The following is a 19,377-nucleotide window of genomic DNA, read 5'->3' on the forward strand; positions in this document are numbered from 1 at the left end:
TGTCTGTGATCCTGCCACAATATTTCCCTGTTTGGTAATCTAGCATCAGGCTGTGGTCACAGGTGGGGCACTTCTTGCCGTCACAGTCGCTGGAGCAGCCAGGGTCGTTCCCCACTTTCCAGCTGTCCCCGAATACAGTTGGGGTGTTAGCAGGGCTCCTGTCTGGTTTGAGGAGATTGTCGTTCCGTTGGCCGTTCCAGTTTCCGCAGAGCCCTCCGATGAGGTCTGAGTAGGAGCTGGGGAGGGTTAGGGAGACGTGGCTGTTCCAGTTGAACTTCAGTGTCAGGCCAAATTTGGTCTTCACCACCCCGAAATACCCACTGCGGAAGATGGACAGTTGGCCGTCTTCTACATCAAATGGCAAGTTCACATACTGGTTGTTGACCTGGAAAGAGAGAAAGAAACTTGAATGGAACATGAAGGATGATAATGTCCTGATATTTCTTCTTACATTAAGTAGTATAATCATAAATGCTCATTGACAAAATAGACCCAGAAGGCAATTATGTCATTCATTAGGAATGGATAACATTTTAAGGTAGCTTACCAATACTTTGCCAGGGTTGTCCCTACTCATGATGATGATGTTTCTGAAGACAGTGATGGTGACTGTCTTTGTGTAAGACACTGCCGTGTTCCTCCCCTATTCTGATTCTTTACAAGCACCTCAAAAGGCGCCAGAGACTTGTCGTCTTTACTGACCAATTTGGAGAGAACGTAAGTACACGTTCCCTGGAAGTCGAACCTCTTGCCATCAAACGTGCGGTAGTGGGGGTCGCCTGAACCTTGGCAGGTGGCATAAGATGTTGGGTAACAATCTCTCTTACCACTCTGCAGGCCACACACCTCTGATTTCTTGCATGCTGTTGCTTTGCATTCAACCTTGGCTGTTGCTGGATTGCATTCACACTGCTTTGTGCATTTGTCATCTTCCCAGAACTTCATTCCAGACGGGTAGTATCGTCCTTCATAAGAGCAGCCACAGCTCTCCTTGGAGATGCATTTGTCTCCACTGAGGACAAAGCCCTTCTTGCATTGACAGGTCTCCACACAGGGTTCCTTGCACTTTGCTTCGGCAGCTAGATCTGAACAAGATGCAGGGCAAGCTGTGCCACACGCCTCATAATAGCTGTTTGATGGACATTCCAGTGCTGCAAATGTGAAATTAGAAAATATATGTAAATAATAGTGAAAAGTGCAATCTAAAAATCTTTATGAAATGTCTGGAAAGAAAGAAACTCACGGCATGCAGTGATTGTCCTCCACTCAGGGCTAATTTTGACCCCCTCAGCCAAGCAGGCATCATTGTAGCTTTTCATGTTCTCACAGAGGAACTGGTAGATGCCTTTATTGATGCAGACGTCAAATACACAGTTGTCCATGAACACGCCTGGGTCCAGGACCTTGTGGCAGCTTGCGAATGGGCCGTCTTTTTGGCCAAGAGACCACATAACTTTTCTTCCTTGTATTTCTGTTGGAGAGCCGGAGTGCAGATAGGACATTCCCCTTGACAGTCATCATGACAGAACAAGTCGCCATCTTCAGTTCTCCAGCTCTGGGCAAACTTCACCACTGTGGGTTCCTTGTTACCTTTGGGGTTAGTGAACTCGTCGTTGTGATCCCCGTTGTAGTTCCCACAGAGTCCACCCAGGGTGCGGAAGTAGCTGCTGGGGACAGTGATGTAGAACTTCATGTTCCAGTCGTACATAACCTTCAGGCCAAAGTTTGTCTTCAGAACAGCATAGCTGCCACTATACACCACCGTTAGGTTTCCTCCGGCCAGGGTCACAGGCAGGTAGACATCCTCACCATTCACCTAAGAAAAGATCAATAAGCATATGGAAAAACCACTCAGTTCATCTCCTGGATTGACCAAATTTACCATGGAACCGAGCCCAACTCTGATCATTTCTCTCTGGTCTCTTGCTACTCACCTCAACCTTCCCTTTATGCGTGCTGATCACAACAGTCAGCCCATAGACTGTGACTGAGACTTTCCTCACGAAAGACACCCTCTTGTTCCCTCTGTGGTTGTTCTTGGTCAGGACAGTGAACGGGATGAGACCAGGTTCAGATTTAACAACCGTGGCCATGACGTAAGAGCAGGTGCCCTGGAAGTCAAAACGCTCCCCATCAAAGGTGAGGTAGTGGGGGTCCCCCACAGCCCTGCAGGTGGCCGTGGACTGGGCCACACATATCGCCTTACTGTTCATCACCACACAGTTTTCTTTCTCACGGCACTCAGTGTCCTCACAGGGGTCTGACAAAATGTGCAATAGAGATGCTGACATATCTTGCTCATAGTAATATCAAAATAGAACATCAATAAAGTGCATAATTCTACATCCAAATGTACTAACACAAAGCCATATCTGTTTGGTTTTATTATTGTTTATGTATTTTTTACCTATGCTGTAGCAGTCCATGACTCCATTCTTCATCCCACATTTCTGACCCTCTTTGCACTGTGAGTTCTTGCAGGTGAACACTCCTGCGGCACAGCTGCAGGTCTCAGAACAGTTGCTCAGGATCACAGACTGGCCAGACTGAAAACCAGCAAAACATGTCAATGATATCATTGAGTGTTTATACTATGGTGGTAACCATAGGATGATTGTAAACAATACATATATTTACCAAGGATAGTGATTGATTATATGATTTCCACTTTATATTTGCATTTAGCGTAGAACAGATATAGGCCTATATTTGTAATAATCACTTTAGGATAACATAGATTTGTTAATATATGATATGGCAGTTTATTTGTCGATACACAATAAACCAGTGATCACCTTGTAATAGTGTCCATCAACCACACAGCCACAGTTCTCCAGTAGGACACACTTGCCACCATCAAACACAAAGCCGTCGTTACACTGGCAGCCCTCCTGGCATAGTGGGCATTTTGGAGACTCGCTGAGAGAGTAACAGGTAGAAGAACAGGTGTCGGCACACAACTCATAGTGACTGTTAGCTGGACACGTCAGAGCTAGAGGACAGATGGAAATGGGAGGAGACGCATGTTATCAAAAAACTTAAATCAGCTTCAGCTTCAATTGTTTTTCAGCAGAGCATTAGGTCAGAAAAATATTGCACACTGAGATAAACCAGGATAAGGAAAATTAACTTCAAATATCAAAATTCACTCACGACAAAACTGGTCAGATCTCCAGCTGCTGACAAGGCCACCGGATACCTGACAGAAAGTCACATATGTCTGTAAGTGGCGGCACAGGGCATCCCCACCCTCTCCCTCCTTCATGCACTCCTCAAAGTGCTCTTGTGGTGGCACAACAGCATGGCATTGGGCAAATGGACCCTTGGTTGACTTCATGATGCTACAAGCCGGTGGGGGTCCACTGGTGGGAGGACACTTCAAGCCACCGTCACATCCTGTCTGACATTTGACCCCTTCCTGAACCACCAACCACCCCGCTGCAAACTTCTCCACAGAGGGCTCCTGCAGCCCACTGGGCAGCAGGAAGTCATCCTCCTTCTTGTCATTATAGTTGCCACAGAGACCACCGGTAACACCTTTGTAAATGGATGGAAGCTGTATGATGGCGCCAGCAACGGTGTCGTAGGTCACCATCAAGCCAAAGTCTGTTACCACGACGATGTTAATGCCGTTCTGGTAGGCCCTGACCTTTCCATCTCCGAGTGACAGTGGGAGATTTGCTGTAACGTCATCCACCTGTGAAAGGAGAAAAGATTGAAAACATCAGTTTTTCTAATGAAGTGTTGCTTTTTAATACTGAAATGAATAGATCAAGACAGAAAACTACCATTATTTCCCATATAACTCTGGGAGACATAGATATCTTGTATTTGTAGGCCTGTATGTCAACCCTCCTGGTGACCATTGCATCATCCATCTTGGTCAACTGCTGCACTGATACAACAAATGGAGCCATCGATCCGTCTTTCTCCACAACCTCTGACATTTTGTACACACAGTCCCCGTGTAGGCTGAAGCAGCTGCCATCGAACGAGTGGAATCTCCTGGCCCCGCTCAAATGGCAGGTGCCCGTGCTCATGGGTACACAGGCCTGCACCCCGTCTTGGACCTGGCACTTTTCACTGGGACCGCAGGCAAACTTTACATTACACTCCACGTCTCCATCCTTGTTACACACACAGCGCTCTTTGCACTGGCCGTTGGGGAAGAACACCTGGCCCATCTGGTAGTACTGGCCTTGGTGAACGCAGCCACATTCAGCCAGCAGCACACACTCGCTGTCACTCAGTATGAACCCTTCGTCACAGACACATCCCTCAGTGCACAGGGAGTTCCCACAGCTCTCAGGCTCATCGAGGCCGCTGCAGGTCTGGGGGCAGCCTGAGGCACACACCTCATAGTGGCTGTTGGTCTTACAGGAAGACGCTACAACACAGTAGGTCAAACATGATAGAATTTAATGTTGGAACCAGAAGCTGTTAGCTAGACAAATCACTTATGACTTAGAGTAATGATCAAAATTGTTACGGTAGTTGTTTTGAAATATACATCTGATGATATGTGTCTGTGCACTACTTACGACAGAAGCTGTCCGACCTCCACTGTTCCACCTTGGCAGGGGCATCCTGGCAGGCAGTGGTGTAGGTGCTGAGGGCGTTACAGAGGGCAGAGGCATGGCCACGGTACATACACATATCAAACACACAGTCCTCATAGTACTCTCTGGGGTCCACCTTGGCGTGGCAGTGCTTGAACGGACCGTTTTTGTCTGTGATCCTGCCACAATATTTCCCTGTTTGGTAATCTAGCATCAGGCTGTGGTCACAGGTGGGGCATTTCTTGCCGTCACAGTCGCTGGAGCAGCCAGGGTCATTTCCCCACTTTCCAGCTGTCCCCGAATACAGTTGGGGTGTTAGCAGGGCTCCTGTCTGGTTTGAGGAGATTGTCGTTCCGTTGGCCGTTCCAGTTTCCGCAGAGCCCTCCGATGAGGTCTGAGTAGGAGCTGGGGAGGGTTAGGGAGACGTGGCTGTTCCAGTTGAACTTCAGTGTCAGGCCAAATTTGGTCTTCACCACCCCGAAATACCCACTGCGGAAGATGGACAGTTGGCCGTCTTCTACATCAAATGGCAAGTTCACATACTGGTTGTTGACCTGGAAAGAGAGAAAGAAACTTGAATGGAACATGAAGGATGATAATGTCCTGATATTTCTTCTTACATTAAGTAGTATAATCATAAATGCTCATTGACAAAATAGACCCAGAAGGCAATTATGTCATTCATTAGGAATGGATAACATTTTAAGGTAGCTTACCAATACTTTGCCAGGGTTGTCCCTACTCATGATGATGATGTTTCTGAAGACAGTGATGGTGACTGTCTTTGTGTAAGACACTGCCGTGTTCCTCCCCTATTCTGATTCTTTACAAGCACCTCAAAAGGCGCCAGAGACTTGTCGTCTTTACTGACCAATTTGGAGAGAACGTAAGTACACGTTCCCTGGAAGTCGAACCTCTTGCCATCAAACGTGCGGTAGTGGGGGTCGCCTGAACCTTGGCAGGTGGCATAAGATGTTGGGTAACAATCTCTCTTACCACTCTGCAGGCCACACACCTCTGATTTCTTGCATGCTGTTGCTTTGCATTCAACCTTGGCTGTTGCTGGATTGCATTCACACTGCTTTGTGCATTTGTCATCTTCCCAGAACTTCATTCCAGACAGGTAGTATCGTCCTTCATAAGAGCAGCCACAGCTCTCCTTGGAGATGCATTTGTCTCCACTGAGGACAAAGCCCTTCTTGCATTGACAGGTCTCCACACAGGGTTCCTTGCACTTTGCTTCGGCAGCTAGATCTGAACAAGATGCAGGGCAAGCTGTGCCACACGCCTCATAATAGCTGTTTGATGGACATTCCAGTGCTGCAAATGTGAAATTAGAAAATATATGTAAATAATAGTGAAAAGTGCAATCTAAAAATATTTATGAAATGTCTGGAAAGAAAGAAACTCACGGCATGCAGTGATTGTCCTCCACTCAGGGCTAATTTTGACCCCTCAGCCAAGCAGGCATCATTGTAGCTTTTCATGTTCTCACAGAGGAACTGGTAGATGCCTTTATTGATGCAGACGTCAAATACACAGTTGTCCATGAACACGCCTGGGTCCAGGACCTTGTGGCAGCTTGCGAATGGGCCGTCTTTTTGGCCAAGAGACCACATAACTTTTCTTCCTTGTATTTCTGTTGGAGAGCCGGAGTGCAGATAGGACATTCCCCTTGACAGTCATCATGACAGAACAAGTCGCCATCTTCAGTTCTCCAGCTCTGGGCAAACTTCACCACTGTGGGTTCCTTGTTACCTTTGGGGTTAGTGAACTCGTCGTTGTGATCCCCGTTGTAGTTCCCACAGAGTCCACCCAGGGTGCGGAAGTAGCTGCTGGGGACAGTGATGTAGAACTTCATGTTCCAGTCGTACATAACCTTCAGGCCAAAGTTTGTCTTCAGAACAGCATAGCTGCCACTATACACCACCGTTAGGTTTCCTCCGGCCAGGGTCACAGGCAGGTAGACATCCTCACCATTCACCTAAGAAAAGATCAATAAGCATATGGAAAAACCACTCAGTTCATCTCCTGGATTGACCAAATTTACCATGGAACCGAGCCCAACTCTGATCATTTCTCTCTGGTCTCTTGTTACTCACCTCAACCTTCCCTTTATGCGTGCTGATCACAACAGTCAGCCCATAGACTGTGACTGAGACTTTCCTCACGAAAGACACCCTCTTGTTCCCTCTGTGGTTGTTCTTGGTCAGGACAGTGAACGGGATGAGACCAGGTTCAGATTTAACAACCGTGGCCATGACGTAAGAGCAGGTGCCCTGGAAGTCAAAACGCTCCCCATCAAAGGTGAGGTAGTGGGGGTCCCCCACAGCCCTGCAGGTGGCCGTGGACTGGGCCACACATATCGCCTTACTGTTCATCACCACACAGTTTTCTTTCTCACGGCACTCAGTGTCCTCACAGGGGTCTGACAAAATGTGCAATAGAGATGCTGACATATCTTGCTCATAGTAATATCAAAATAGAACATCAATAAAGTGCATAATTCTACATCCAAATGTACTAACACAAAGCCATATCTGTTTGGTTTTATTATTGTTTATGTATTTTTTACCTATGCTGTAGCAGTCCATGACTCCATTCTTCATCCCACATTTCTGACCCTCTTTGCACTGTGAGTTCTTGCAGGTGAACACTCCTGCGGCACAGCTGCAGGTCTCAGAACAGTTGCTCAGGATCACAGACTGGCCAGACTGAAAACCAGCAAAACATGTCAATGATATCATTGAGTGTTTATACTATGGTGGTAACCATAGGATGATTGTAAACAATACATATATTTACCAAGGATAGTGATTGATTATATGATTTCCACTTTATATTTGCATTTAGCGTAGAACAGATATAGGCCTATATTTGTAATAATCACTTTAGGATAACATAGATTTGTTAATATATGATATGGCAGTTTATTTGTCGATACACAATAAACCAGTGATCACCTTGTAATAGTGTCCATCAACCACACAGCCACAGTTCTCCAGTAGGACACACTTGCCACCATCAAACACAAAGCCGTCGTTACACTGGCAGCCCTCCTGGCATAGTGGGCATTTTGGAGACTCGCTGAGAGAGTAACAGGTAGAAGAACAGGTGTCGGCACACAACTCATAGTGACTGTTAGCTGGACACGTCAGAGCTAGAGGACAGATGGAAATGGGAGGAGACGCATGTTATCAAAAAACTTAAATCAGCTTCAGCTTCAATTGTTTTTCAGCAGAGCATTAGGTCAGAAAAATATTGCACACTGAGATAAACCAGGATAAGGAAAATTAACTTCAAATATCAAAATTCACTCACGACAAAACTGGTCAGATCTCCAGCTGCTGACAAGGCCACCGGATACCTGACAGAAAGTCACATATGTCTGTAAGTGGCGGCACAGGGCATCCCCACCCTCTCCCTCCTTCATGCACTCCTCAAAGTGCTCTTGTGGTGGCACAACAGCATGGCATTGGGCAAATGGACCCTTGGTTGACTTCATGATGCTACAAGCCGGTGGGGGTCCACTGGTGGGAGGACACTTCAAGCCACCGTCACATCCTGTCTGACATTTGACCCCTTCCTGAACCACCAACCACCCCGCTGCAAACTTCTCCACAGACGGCTCCTGCAACCCACTGGGCAGCAGGAAGTCATCCTCCTTCTTGTCATTATAGTTGCCACAGAGACCACCGGTAACACCTTTGTAAATGGATGGAAGCTGTATGATGGCGCCAGCAACGGTGTCGTAGGTCACCATCAAGCCAAAGTCTGTTACCACGACGATGTTAATGCCGTTCTGGTAGGCCCTGACCTTTCCATCTCCGAGTGACAGTGGGAGATTTGCTGTAACGTCATCCACCTGTGAAAGGAGAAAAGATTGAAAACATCAGTTTTTCTAATGAAGTGTTGCTTTTTAATACTGAAATGAATAGATCAAGACAGAAACCTACCATTATTTCCCATATAACTCTGGGAGACATAGATATCTTGTATTTGTAGGCCTGTATGTCAACCCTCCTGGTGACCATTGCATCATCCATCTTGGTCAACTGCTGCACTGATACAACAAATGGAGCCATCGATCCGTCTTTCTCCACAACCTCTGACATTTTGTACACACAGTCCCCGTGTAGGCTGAAGCAGCTGCCATCGAACGAGTGGAATCTCCTGGCCCCGCTCACATGGCAGGTGCCCGTGCTCATGGGTACACAGGCCTGCACCCCGTCTTGGACCTGGCACTTTTCACTGGGACCGCAGGCAAACTTTAGATTACACTCCACGTCTCCATCCTTGTTACACACACAGCGCTCTTTGCACTGGCCGTTGGGGAAGAACACCTGGCCCATCTGGTAGTACTGGCCTTGGTGAACGCAGCCACATTCAGCCAGCAGCACACACTCGCTGTCACTCAGTATGAACCCTTCGTCACAGACACATCCCTCAGTGCACAGGGAGTTCCCACAGCTCTCAGGCTCATCGAGGCCGCTGCAGGTCTGGGGGCAGCCTGAGGCACACACCTCATAGTGGCTGTTGGTCTTACAGGAAGACGCTACAACACAGTAGGTCAAACATGATAGAATTTAATGTTGGAACCAGAAGCTGTTAGCTAGACAAATCACTTATGACTTAGAGTAATGATCAAAATTGTTACGGTAGTTGTTTTGAAATATACATCTGATGATATGTGTCTGTGCACTACTTACAACAGAAGCTGTCCGACCTCCACTGTTCCACCTTGGCAGGGGCATCCTGGCAGGCGGTGGTGTAGGTGCTGAGGGCGTTACAGAGGGCAGAGGCATGGCCACGGTACATACACATATCAAACACACAGTCCTCATAGTACTCTCTGGGGTCCACCTTGGCGTGGCAGTGCTTGAACGGACCGTTTTTGTCTGTGATCCTGCCACAATATTTCCCTGTTTGGTAATCTAGCATCAGGCTGTGGTCACAGGTGGGGCACTTCTTGCCGTCACAGTCGCTGGAGCAGCCAGGGTCGTTCCCCACTTTCCAGCTGTCCCCGAATACAGTTGGGGTGTTAGCAGGGCTCCTGTCTGGTTTGAGGAGATTGTCGTTCCGTTGGCCATTCCAGTTTCCGCAGAGCCCTCCGATGAGGTTTGAGTAGGTGCTGGGGAGGGTTAGGGAGACGTGGCTGTTCCAGTTGAACTTCAGTGTCAGGCCAAATTTGGTCTTCACCACCCCGAAATACCCACTGCGGAAGATGGACAGTTGGCCGTCTTCTACATCAAATGGCAAGTTCACATACTGGTTGTTGACCTGGAAAGAGAGAAAGAAACTTGAATGGAACATGAAGGATGATAATGTCCTGATATTTCTTCTTACATTAAGTAGTATAATCATAAATGCTCATTGACAAAATAGACCCAGAAGGCAATTATGTCATTCATTAGGAATGGATAACATTTTAAGGTAGCTTACCAATACTTTGCCAGGGTTGTCCCTACTCATGATGATGATGTTTCTGAAGACAGTGATGGTGACTGTCTTTGTGTAAGACACTGCCGTGTTCCTCCCCCTATTCTGATTCTTTACAAGCACCTCAAAAGGCGTCAGAGACTTGTCGTCTTTACTGACCAATTTGGAGAGAACGTAAGTACACGTTCCCTGGAAGTCGAACCTCTTGCCATCAAACGTACGGTAGTGGGGGTCGCCTGAACCTTGGCAGGTGGCATAAGATGTTGGGTAACAATCTATCTTACCACTCTGCAGGCCACACACCTCTGATTTCTTGCATGCTGTTGCTTTGCATTCAACCTTGGCTGTTGCTGGATTGCATTCACACTGCTTGGTGCATTTGTCATCTTCCCAGAACTTCATTCCAGACGGGTAGTATCGTCCTTCATAAGAGCAGCCACAGCTCTCCTTGGAGACGCATTTGTCTCCACTGAGGACAAAGCCCTTGTTGCATTGACAGGTCTCCACACAGGGTTCCTTGCACTTTGCTTCGGCAGCTAGATCTGAACAAGATGCAGGGCAAGCTGTGCCACATGCCTCATAATAGCTGTTTGATGGACATTCCAGTGCTGCAAATGTGAAATGAGAAAATATATGTAAATAATAGTGAAAAGTGCAATCTAAAAATCTTTATGAAATGTCTGGAAAGAAAGAAACTCACGGCATGCAGTGATTGTCCTCCACTCAGGGCTTATTTTGACTCCCTCAGCCAAGCAGGCATCATTGTAGCTTTTCATGTTCTCACAGAGGAACTGGTAGATGCCTTTATTGATGCAGACGTCAAATACACAGTTGTCCATGAACACGCCTGGGTCCAGGACCTTGTGGCAGCTTGCGAATGGGCCGTCTTTTTTGGCCAAGAGACCACATAACTTTTCTTCCTTGTATTTCTGTTGGAGAGCCGGAGTGCAGATAGGACATTCCCCTTGACAGTCATCATGACAGAACAAGTCGCCATCTTCAGTTCTCCAGCTCTGGGCAAATTTCACCACTGTGGGTTCCTTGTTACCTTTGGGGTTAGTGAACTCGTCGTTGTGATCCCCGTTGTAGTTCCCACAGAGCCCACCCAGGGTGCGGAAGTAGCTGCTGGGGACAGTGATGTAGAACTTCATGTTCCAGTCGTACATAACCTTCAGGCCAAAGTTTGTCTTCAGAACAGCATAGCTGCCACTATACACCACCGTTAGGTTTCCTCCGGCCAGGGTCACAGGCAGGTAGACATCCTCACCATTCACCTAAGAAAAGATCAATAAGCATATGGAAAAACCACTCAGTTCATCTCCTGGATTGACCAAATTTACCATGCAACCGAGCCCAACTCTGATCATTTCCCTCTGGTCTCTTGTTACTCACCTCAACCTTCCCTTTATGCGTGCTGATCACAACAGTCAGCCCATAGACTGTGACTGAGACTTTCCTTACGAAAGACACCCTCTTGTTCCCTCTGTGGTTGTTCTTGGTCAGGACAGTGAACGGGATGAGACCAGGTTCAGATTTAACAACCGTGGCCATGACGTAAGAGCAGGTGCCCTGGAAGTCAAACCGCTCCCCATCAAAGGTGAGGTAGTGGGGGTCCCCCACAGCCCTGCAGGTGGCTTTGGAGATGTGGACACAAACCCCCTTTGTACATTCTTCTTTTTCTCTGCATTTGACTTTCTCACATGGGTCTGGTGGTAGTGTGGGTGGGGCAGTGCCTGAGGGAGTACAGAAGCAATGTTCAAGACTAATTCTAGTTTTCATGCAGTGCATTTGTTGTGTTGTGCTGCGTTGCGTTTAGTTTTTTTGTGTTGCGTTGCATTGTGTTGTTTAATAGTTGTCCTATTTAACGAGGGAGGTGTTGAGGGGCAGTCAATAGGCCAGTTAAGTGGATGTGTCAATTAAATAGCTTACCTTTGGAACATACTCCTGTTGTAGCATAGCCGTCTCTTGGCATGCCACCATAAATGTAAACAGCCATGAGTGAGTCGCCTTTGATGGAGAAATGCTGTTGCTTCTCTCCCAATGGAATATTTACCCACATGTACTTAGGGTCTGAGTTGAATAATGTCCATTGGAGAGATTTCACACATGTATTTTTCTCACAGACTTTAACGGTGTTGATCCCTTCCCTCTCGGAGACAATGACCAATGTGCTCTCGAATTTGCTCTGCGTGTCCACCGACCACTCGTTGGCAAGATCAGACGTTGGGAGGATGTTGGTGAGGAACGGATCGTAGGGCTTGTTGTTGCTGAAGTACATCACCATGACCTTCTTATCACTTTTGATGATCAGCGGATATTTAGGTTGGACAGAAACCACATACGCCTGCCCCGCTTTCAGCTCTTTAGCAGTGGATACCTTTCCCTCAAAGATCTTCACTAGAGTGTTGTCCTCTGAGGCCACAATGTTTACAAAGTCAGTTGAATTGGACATGTGCATGGAAGGAACCAGGTAATTGGTGGAGAGGCTCTGCACTGGTAGCAGTTGTTCGTAGACGTGATTGCAGCGGCCTCCATCTGCAACGCACTCGTGTCCCCCCAGGACTGCCACAGGGAGCTTGGCTTTGACCCTGGTCCCAGTGAAAGTGGTGAAGCTTTGGTAGAGGTAGACCTGGTATGGGTCCATGGTAACAATCACTGCCTGTCTTTGCTTCCAGGAATCCATGCCACTGAGATTTATGTTGGAGACAGGGATGATCGTGATCTTGTTGGGCTCTTTGCCATTGACAATAGACATAAGCTTGTGCATGTTGCTTGGACCCTCATCGGGGTGAAGACCACATAGTCAGTACCCAGCTGGTCAGTTGGATAGACCACACTGCTGTCTCCGGTTGAGAACTTGTAGTTGAAGGCCACCACTGAGATGTCAGAGTTGGAGGTGACCTGCACTGTTTTGGTGGAAGCTCCTGGACCCCCAATTTCAGCGTTACCAGGTATGGCGATCCATTTGGTGTTCTGTTTATCTATTTTCACTGAGGTGGAGAAGCCGATTGCATTGACCTGAATTTGAACAATGGCTGGATAATCCTGTGTGCTTATGGCCAGTTGAAGACTCTGATCATCATGGTAGCTCAGCAAATAGTTAGGCATAAAGGCAGTAATGAACTCCCGCCCCACTGGGCATGATCCACTGACCACTAAAACATAAAGGAAGAAAGACAATTTTACAGATGAGCATCTGCATTCTTTTTGCAACCATTTGACTAATGTAATATCAGTTTAATAATGAATAGTTTACTATAGCTTAAATACAGGGACAATTGTCTTTCTCCGACTGCTCTTGTTGAATTCACTGACTGTCAAGTGTCAATTTAGTAAGGCACAAAATAATTAGTTTTTGCTTGAATGACATGATTGTATACAAATGTTTGTGTACATAACAGTACAGATGCTGTTGCTTCCCCCTGCATAGCTTTATAACCAGTATTTCATGTCTATAATGTAGTGTTCCCTGCAGAACAAACAGCATAAATGTACTATCTAATGAGAGGAGGCAAGAAAGATTTAATTTGCCAAGCTACTGTTTATGTTTCACCATAATGTTAGATATTAACAAATAATCAACTTGCTCAATTCTGGTAGTAATTACATAACATGGAATATTGAAAGGTAAACTGTGATTCTTACCTATGAATAGGCTGACAGCCACACAAAGCTCGAAAGTTGTCCCCATGGCTGGAAACTAAAATGCACAGTCAACAAATGACATGGGAAAAAATGGATGTAAAAACTAAATTAGTTTTGTTTTAGATTATATTATAGAAAAGCTAATGACAGGAGAGAAAACAAATATAATTCATTTTAAATGCATTTACTTTCATTCATTTATATCCATCAAAAAATGACATAAATATTTTGTAAATATAAATTAGTTTGCATTAATACATTGTACATGTATTTACAAAGATAAGAAATAGTTTATTTCAATTAACTTTCAGCTCTGTAATAATTTGGTCTTCAACTGATTCTATTCACCATTGTTTCTAATCCAAAAGACTGACTTGATGTACGTACTTTACCTGTTGGTGGGACCATGAAGGATATAACAGACAGGGAGGGATGAGAGGGTGTCTTATATTGTGAAGAGGATGGGTAAAAAATAACACATCCTTGACAAAATATTGAATTACCGTACTTAAAGTCAACATAGCATATGCATGACTGTAATGCATATATTGACAACTGCGTGTCTGAAGTTTCCATCTAACCAAAATATTTACATTAGGCATACATACATCTACCTCATTCCCATACTGCAATTATTTATTTTGCTCCTTTTGCACCACAGTATCTCTACTTGCACATCCATCTTTTGCACATCTACCATTCCAGTGTTTAATTGCCATATTGTAATTACTTCACCACCATGGACTATTTATTGCCTTAACTCCCTTATTTGACCTTATTTTTACTCACTGTATATAGACTTTGTTTTCTTTTTTTCTACTGTGTTATTGACTGTATGTTTTGTTCATTCCATGTGTAACTCTGTGTTGTTGTATGTGTCGAACTGCTATGCTTTATATTGGCCAGGTCGCAGTTGCAAAAACTAGCTTACCTGGTTAAATAAAGGTGAAATAAAAAAAAAAATTTAAACATTGTATTATTCCTCATAAACAATACTTTTAAAAGAAATTGGAAACAAACATCTGTTTCATAAAATGTTACCTCAATCTACCTCAATATATATAAAATAAAACATATTCATGGATTTATTTATAATATAAAATAACAATGTACTTTCAAATTATTCAAATTATCATGTGCTTTTAATTTATTGTTTTAAGGCAATATTTAAACATGGATTAGAAGAAGTGCTCATTACTTACATATGGATGTTTTAAGTGTATGTCAACAGAACATGGCTTAAGTGAATGTCAATAGGAGATGGGCGAGGAGAGCTTACACAAATAAAACCAACCATGGAAACCATTACAGAAACATTGTTATTGAAACAGGATATGAGAGCCACATCTTTATTTACTGGCAGCTCGATCAAGAATAGGGTGACAGAGGTCTGAACAAGAATTGACTATAAAACCATGAGGATTTGGGGGGTGTGACGAGAGGGGTGAGGATTTCTTAAATACACATGATATAGTGAGTATCTGAAATGCATTACAGAGCTACTAACATTTATTAAACCCCAACTTTAAAATGTACTCTTTTTTTCTCTTTTTTCACCTTTATTTAACCAGGTAGGCCAGTTGAGAACAAGTTCTCATTTACAACTGCGACCTGGCCAAGATAAAGCAAAGCAGTGCAACACAAACAACAACACAGAGTTACACATGGAATAAACAAACTTACAGTCAATAACACAATATAAAAAGTCTATATACAGTGTGTGCAAATTGCGTAAGGAGTTAAGGCAATAAATAAGCCATAGTAGTGAAGTAATTACAACTTAACAATTTACACTGGAGTGATAGATGTGCAGATGATGATGTGCAAGTAGAAATATTGATGTGCAAAAGAGCAATTCAAGTAAATAAAAACGGGGATGAGGTAGGTACTTGGATGGGCTATTTACAGATGGGCTTTGTACAGCTGCAGTGATCGGTAAGCTGCTCAGATAGCTAATGCTTAAAGTTAGTGAGGGAGATATAATTCTAATAAGTCTCCAACTTCAGTGATTTTTGCAATTCGTTTCAGTCATTGGCAGCAGAGAACTGTAAGGAAATGTGGCTAAAGGAGGTGTTGGCTTTGGGGGTGACCAGTCAGATATACCTGTTGGAGCACGTGCTACGGGTTGGTGTTGTTATGGTGACCAGTGAGCTGAGATAAGGCGGAACTTTACCTAGCAAAGACATATAGATGACCTGGAGCCAGTGGGTCTGGCGACGAATATGTAGCGAGGGCCAGCCGACGAGAGCCTACAGGTCGCAGTGGTGGGTAGTATATGGGGCTTTGGTGACAAAACTAATGGCACTGTGATAGACTGCATCCAGTTTGCTGAGAAGAGTGTTGGAGACTATTTTGTAAATGACAGCGCTGAACTCGAGGATTGGTGGGATAGTCAGTTTTACAAGGGTATGTTTGGCTCCCGTGAGTGGAGGACGCTTTGATGCGAAATAGGAAGCCGATTCTAGATTTTATTTTGGATTGGAGATGTTTAATATGAGTCTGGAAGTAGAGTTTACAGTCTAGCCAGACACCTAGGTATTTGTAGTTGTCCATATATTCTAAGTCAGGACCATCCAGAGTAGTGATGCTAATCCAGCGATCGGTTGAAGAGCATGCATTTAGTTTTACGAGCGCTTCAGAGCAGTTGGAGGCCACGGAAGGGGTGTTGTGTGGCATTAAGCTCGTTTGGAGGTTTGTTAACACAGTGTCGAAAGAAGGGCTAGATTTATACAGAATGGTGTCGTCTGCGTAGAGGTGGATCAAAGAATCACATGCAGCAAGAGCGACATCGTTGATATATACCGAGAAAAGAATCGGCCCGAGAATAAACCCTGTGGTACCCCCATAGAGACTGCCAGAGGTCCGGACAACAGGCCCTCTATCTAAGATGTAGCTGGTGAACCAGGTGAGGCAGTCATTTGAGAAACCAAGGCTGTTGAGTATGCCGATAAGAATACGGTGATTGACAGAATCGAAAGCCTTGGCCAGGTTGATGAAGACGGCTGCACAGTACTGTCTTTTATCAATGACGGTTATGATATTGTTTAGTAACTTGAGCGTGGCTGAGGTGCACCCGTGACCAGCTAGGAAACCGGATTGCACAGCGGAGAAGGTATGGTGGGATTGAAAATGGTCGTTGATCTGTTTGTTAACTTGGCTTTCAAAGACTTTACAAAGGCAGGGCAGGATGTATAAAGGTCTGTATCAGTTTGGGTCTAGAGTGTCACCCCCTTTGAAGAGGGGGATGAAGAGGGGGATGACCGCGGCAGCTTTCCAATCTTTAGGAATCTCGGACGATATGAAAGAGAGGTTGAACAGACTGGTAATCGGGGTTGCAACCATGGAGGCGGATCATTTTAGAAAGAGAGGGTCCAGATTGTCTAGCCCAGCTGATTTGTACGGTTCCAGGTTTTGCAGCTCTTTCAGAACATCTGCTATCTGGATTTGGGTAAAGGAGAAGCTGGGGAGACTTGGGCAAGTAGCTGTGGGGGGTGCGGGGGGTGCGGAGCTGTTGGCCGGTGTTGGGGTAGCCAGAAGGAAAGCATGGCCAGCCGTAGAGAAATGCTTCTTGAAGTTCTCGATTACTGTGGATTTATCGGTTTTATAACCAACAGTAGGCCAACAAGGCATTGCAGCTCACAGACAAAACACTCCTCTTGCTTAGTTTCTTTGACACTTTGAATGGATGGGCACAGTCCCTGTCATCAATATAAGTAAATTTTCACACTCTAGCTCTGAGGGTGATGGTGTCAGAGGGCACCTTTTTTAACTGCTATCACTAGGGTTGTATGTCATTCTTTATTTAAGTGACAATGTACATTCTTGTTTTCAAAATGTTTGTATTGCAGCAACAGTAAATAGTTAATGTAATGAACTGTCTCACAGAGTGACTCATGTAATGAAATTTGAAATATTTCTGTAATATGCCCCAGACGTTTCATCCACCTCGTGGTGTAGGATCAACTTTTCAACCAGTCCAACTGTAAGGTGGATAGTACTTTTCCCAGTTGTTGTTACCAGGCCACCTTTGACAATACCATTGGACAAAATGTACAGTACCAGTCAAATGTTTGGACACAGCTACTCATTCAGGGGTTTTCTTTATTTTTACTATTTTCTACATTGTAGAATAATAGTGAAGACATCAAAACTATGAAATAACACATATGGAATCATGTAGAACCACAAAAAATGTGTTAAAGAAATCAAAATATATTTATATATTTTAGATTCTTCAAAGTAGCCACCCTTTGCCTTGACAGCTTTGCATCCCAAAAATAATCTAAGTAGGCTGGATTACGTAGGGTTGCAGAGAGTAGCAAAGTCTCCTTCCAGCTGTACTCTATAATACTTTACCAAGAGGGATTGGAAATATTTCATAAGGCAACAACACACACACGCACCTATATTTGTGACATTGAAACACAGCTTAAGCTTAGACTTTTATCAAATTTCTGTTTCATGAGCCTCGTCTTGTCCTGTTGTATCGTCATGTGGGACCATCTGGTGTCGGTGTGCTTCAGGCTTGTGTCTGAAGTACAAAATGAGTGGCATTGCTAATGCTGCTAAGAGAACTATCCCTAATAACACCAAAGCCGGTCTGCCCCTGGTTGCAAGAGGCACCTCACAGCATTCTGTAAAAGAGGAAGAGATGAGAGGAAGACAGGCTTTCAGCTTCCCCTCCCAAAGACTTGTTCCTCTAGTAGTACTGCCTGGTCACTGAACCTTTCATTGAGGTCATTGTAAACAGTTCCTCTCATTGGAAGTTTCACTCTGCAATGGTGTTATTCTTGCATGCAGTACATCTATACAAAATGCTCATATAACTCATTTTCCCTCATGAAGTGAAATGTCAAATCCTTATTTAGGATGGGGGTGTTTCACTAGAAATTTTGTCTAAATTCATACATTGTGGAATGTGTGTAGGAGTAACACACTGTCAGGGTTTAGCCATTAGTGATTATGCAATGTTTTAATATTTCATCACTAAATCAGTGATCCATACTTGGTCACATTGCTCTACCCCTAAACCTGTTAGTAGATCGCACCTTTACCTGGAAGTGGGTGGAGGGTGAGCGAGCGGGTGAAGGTTTGATTGAGAACCTCCAGTCTCATTTCAACAATGATGGTGAGTACTGTTTGGACTGACCTCCATGGAGCTGTGGACCTCATAGCGCCCCCTGCTGTCCAGGCCGATACAGCTGTGGCTCTGATTGGAGATGTCTCCTCCAATGGAGTCCGTCCACCACACATCAGGCTGGGAGAAACCCTGAGAGGAGTGGAGGGTGATGATGAAGCTGTCACAGGATGATTGTACAGAGAGCTGGGGCTCTTGAAGGGGGTTAGGGGTAAACAAAAACAACAACACCAACAATACTCTTATTCAGCTCTTAACAAATGAGAATTCTGACTGCAGAGGACTTTAGGCAAGTAGATGACAATAAGCTGATTTTGTGCAGATAGCTTAATACTTTTAAGTCTCTTAATCCCTCATAGATGTAAGATTTTTTTTAAATAATCTGAATGGACAAAAATAAATAGTCTCTAACCTGACACTAAAAGTTGTAGCTTTCCTTGGTGCTTCCCGGGTCATCTGTCACATCACAGGTGTATGGGCCCTGGTCACTCAGCTGCACACCACTCAGTCTAAGTGACGCCTTTCCCACAGTGAGCTGGTCTTCAAACAGATGAGTTCGTCCCTTGTAAACAACACTGTCTTTCCAGCTGATGTCTC

General features: G+C 44.9%; 1 protein-coding gene and 1 long non-coding RNA gene across 2 annotated transcripts; both read right to left on the bottom strand.

Moving 5' to 3' along the window:
* Position 1: 1 nt before the first annotated feature.
* On the bottom strand, positions 2-12,778 carry LOC135523029 (IgGFc-binding protein-like; the record flags this gene model as incomplete). Its single annotated transcript, XM_064949754.1, is given in 26 exon segments — positions 2-385; positions 548-637; positions 640-1,151; positions 1,244-1,439; positions 1,442-1,816; positions 1,935-2,260; positions 2,408-2,546; positions 2,796-2,992; positions 3,154-3,697; positions 3,789-4,387; positions 4,542-4,800; positions 4,844-5,113; positions 5,276-5,365; positions 5,368-5,879; positions 5,972-6,013; positions 6,174-6,543; positions 6,662-6,987; positions 7,135-7,273; positions 7,523-7,719; positions 7,881-8,424; positions 8,516-9,114; positions 9,269-9,839; positions 10,002-10,606; positions 10,699-11,272; positions 11,391-11,731; positions 11,928-12,778. Coding segments are annotated over 26 exon segments (9,639 nt in total), but the record flags the coding sequence as incomplete, so codon positions are not given.
* Positions 12,779-12,840: 62 nt separating this feature from the next.
* Positions 12,841-14,045, bottom strand: LOC135523073 (uncharacterized). The gene is made up of 3 exons (XR_010452765.1): positions 14,031-14,045; positions 13,644-13,698; positions 12,841-13,153 (listed from the first exon to the last, which is right to left on the bottom strand). It is a non-coding gene; the product is annotated as an uncharacterized LOC135523073 (long non-coding RNA).
* Between the last annotated feature and the right edge of the window lie 5,332 nt (positions 14,046-19,377).

Source organism: Oncorhynchus masou, chromosome 30 (assembly GCF_036934945.1).
Source record: "Oncorhynchus masou masou isolate Uvic2021 chromosome 30, UVic_Omas_1.1, whole genome shotgun sequence".
NCBI lineage: Eukaryota > Metazoa > Chordata > Actinopteri > Salmoniformes > Salmonidae > Oncorhynchus > Oncorhynchus masou.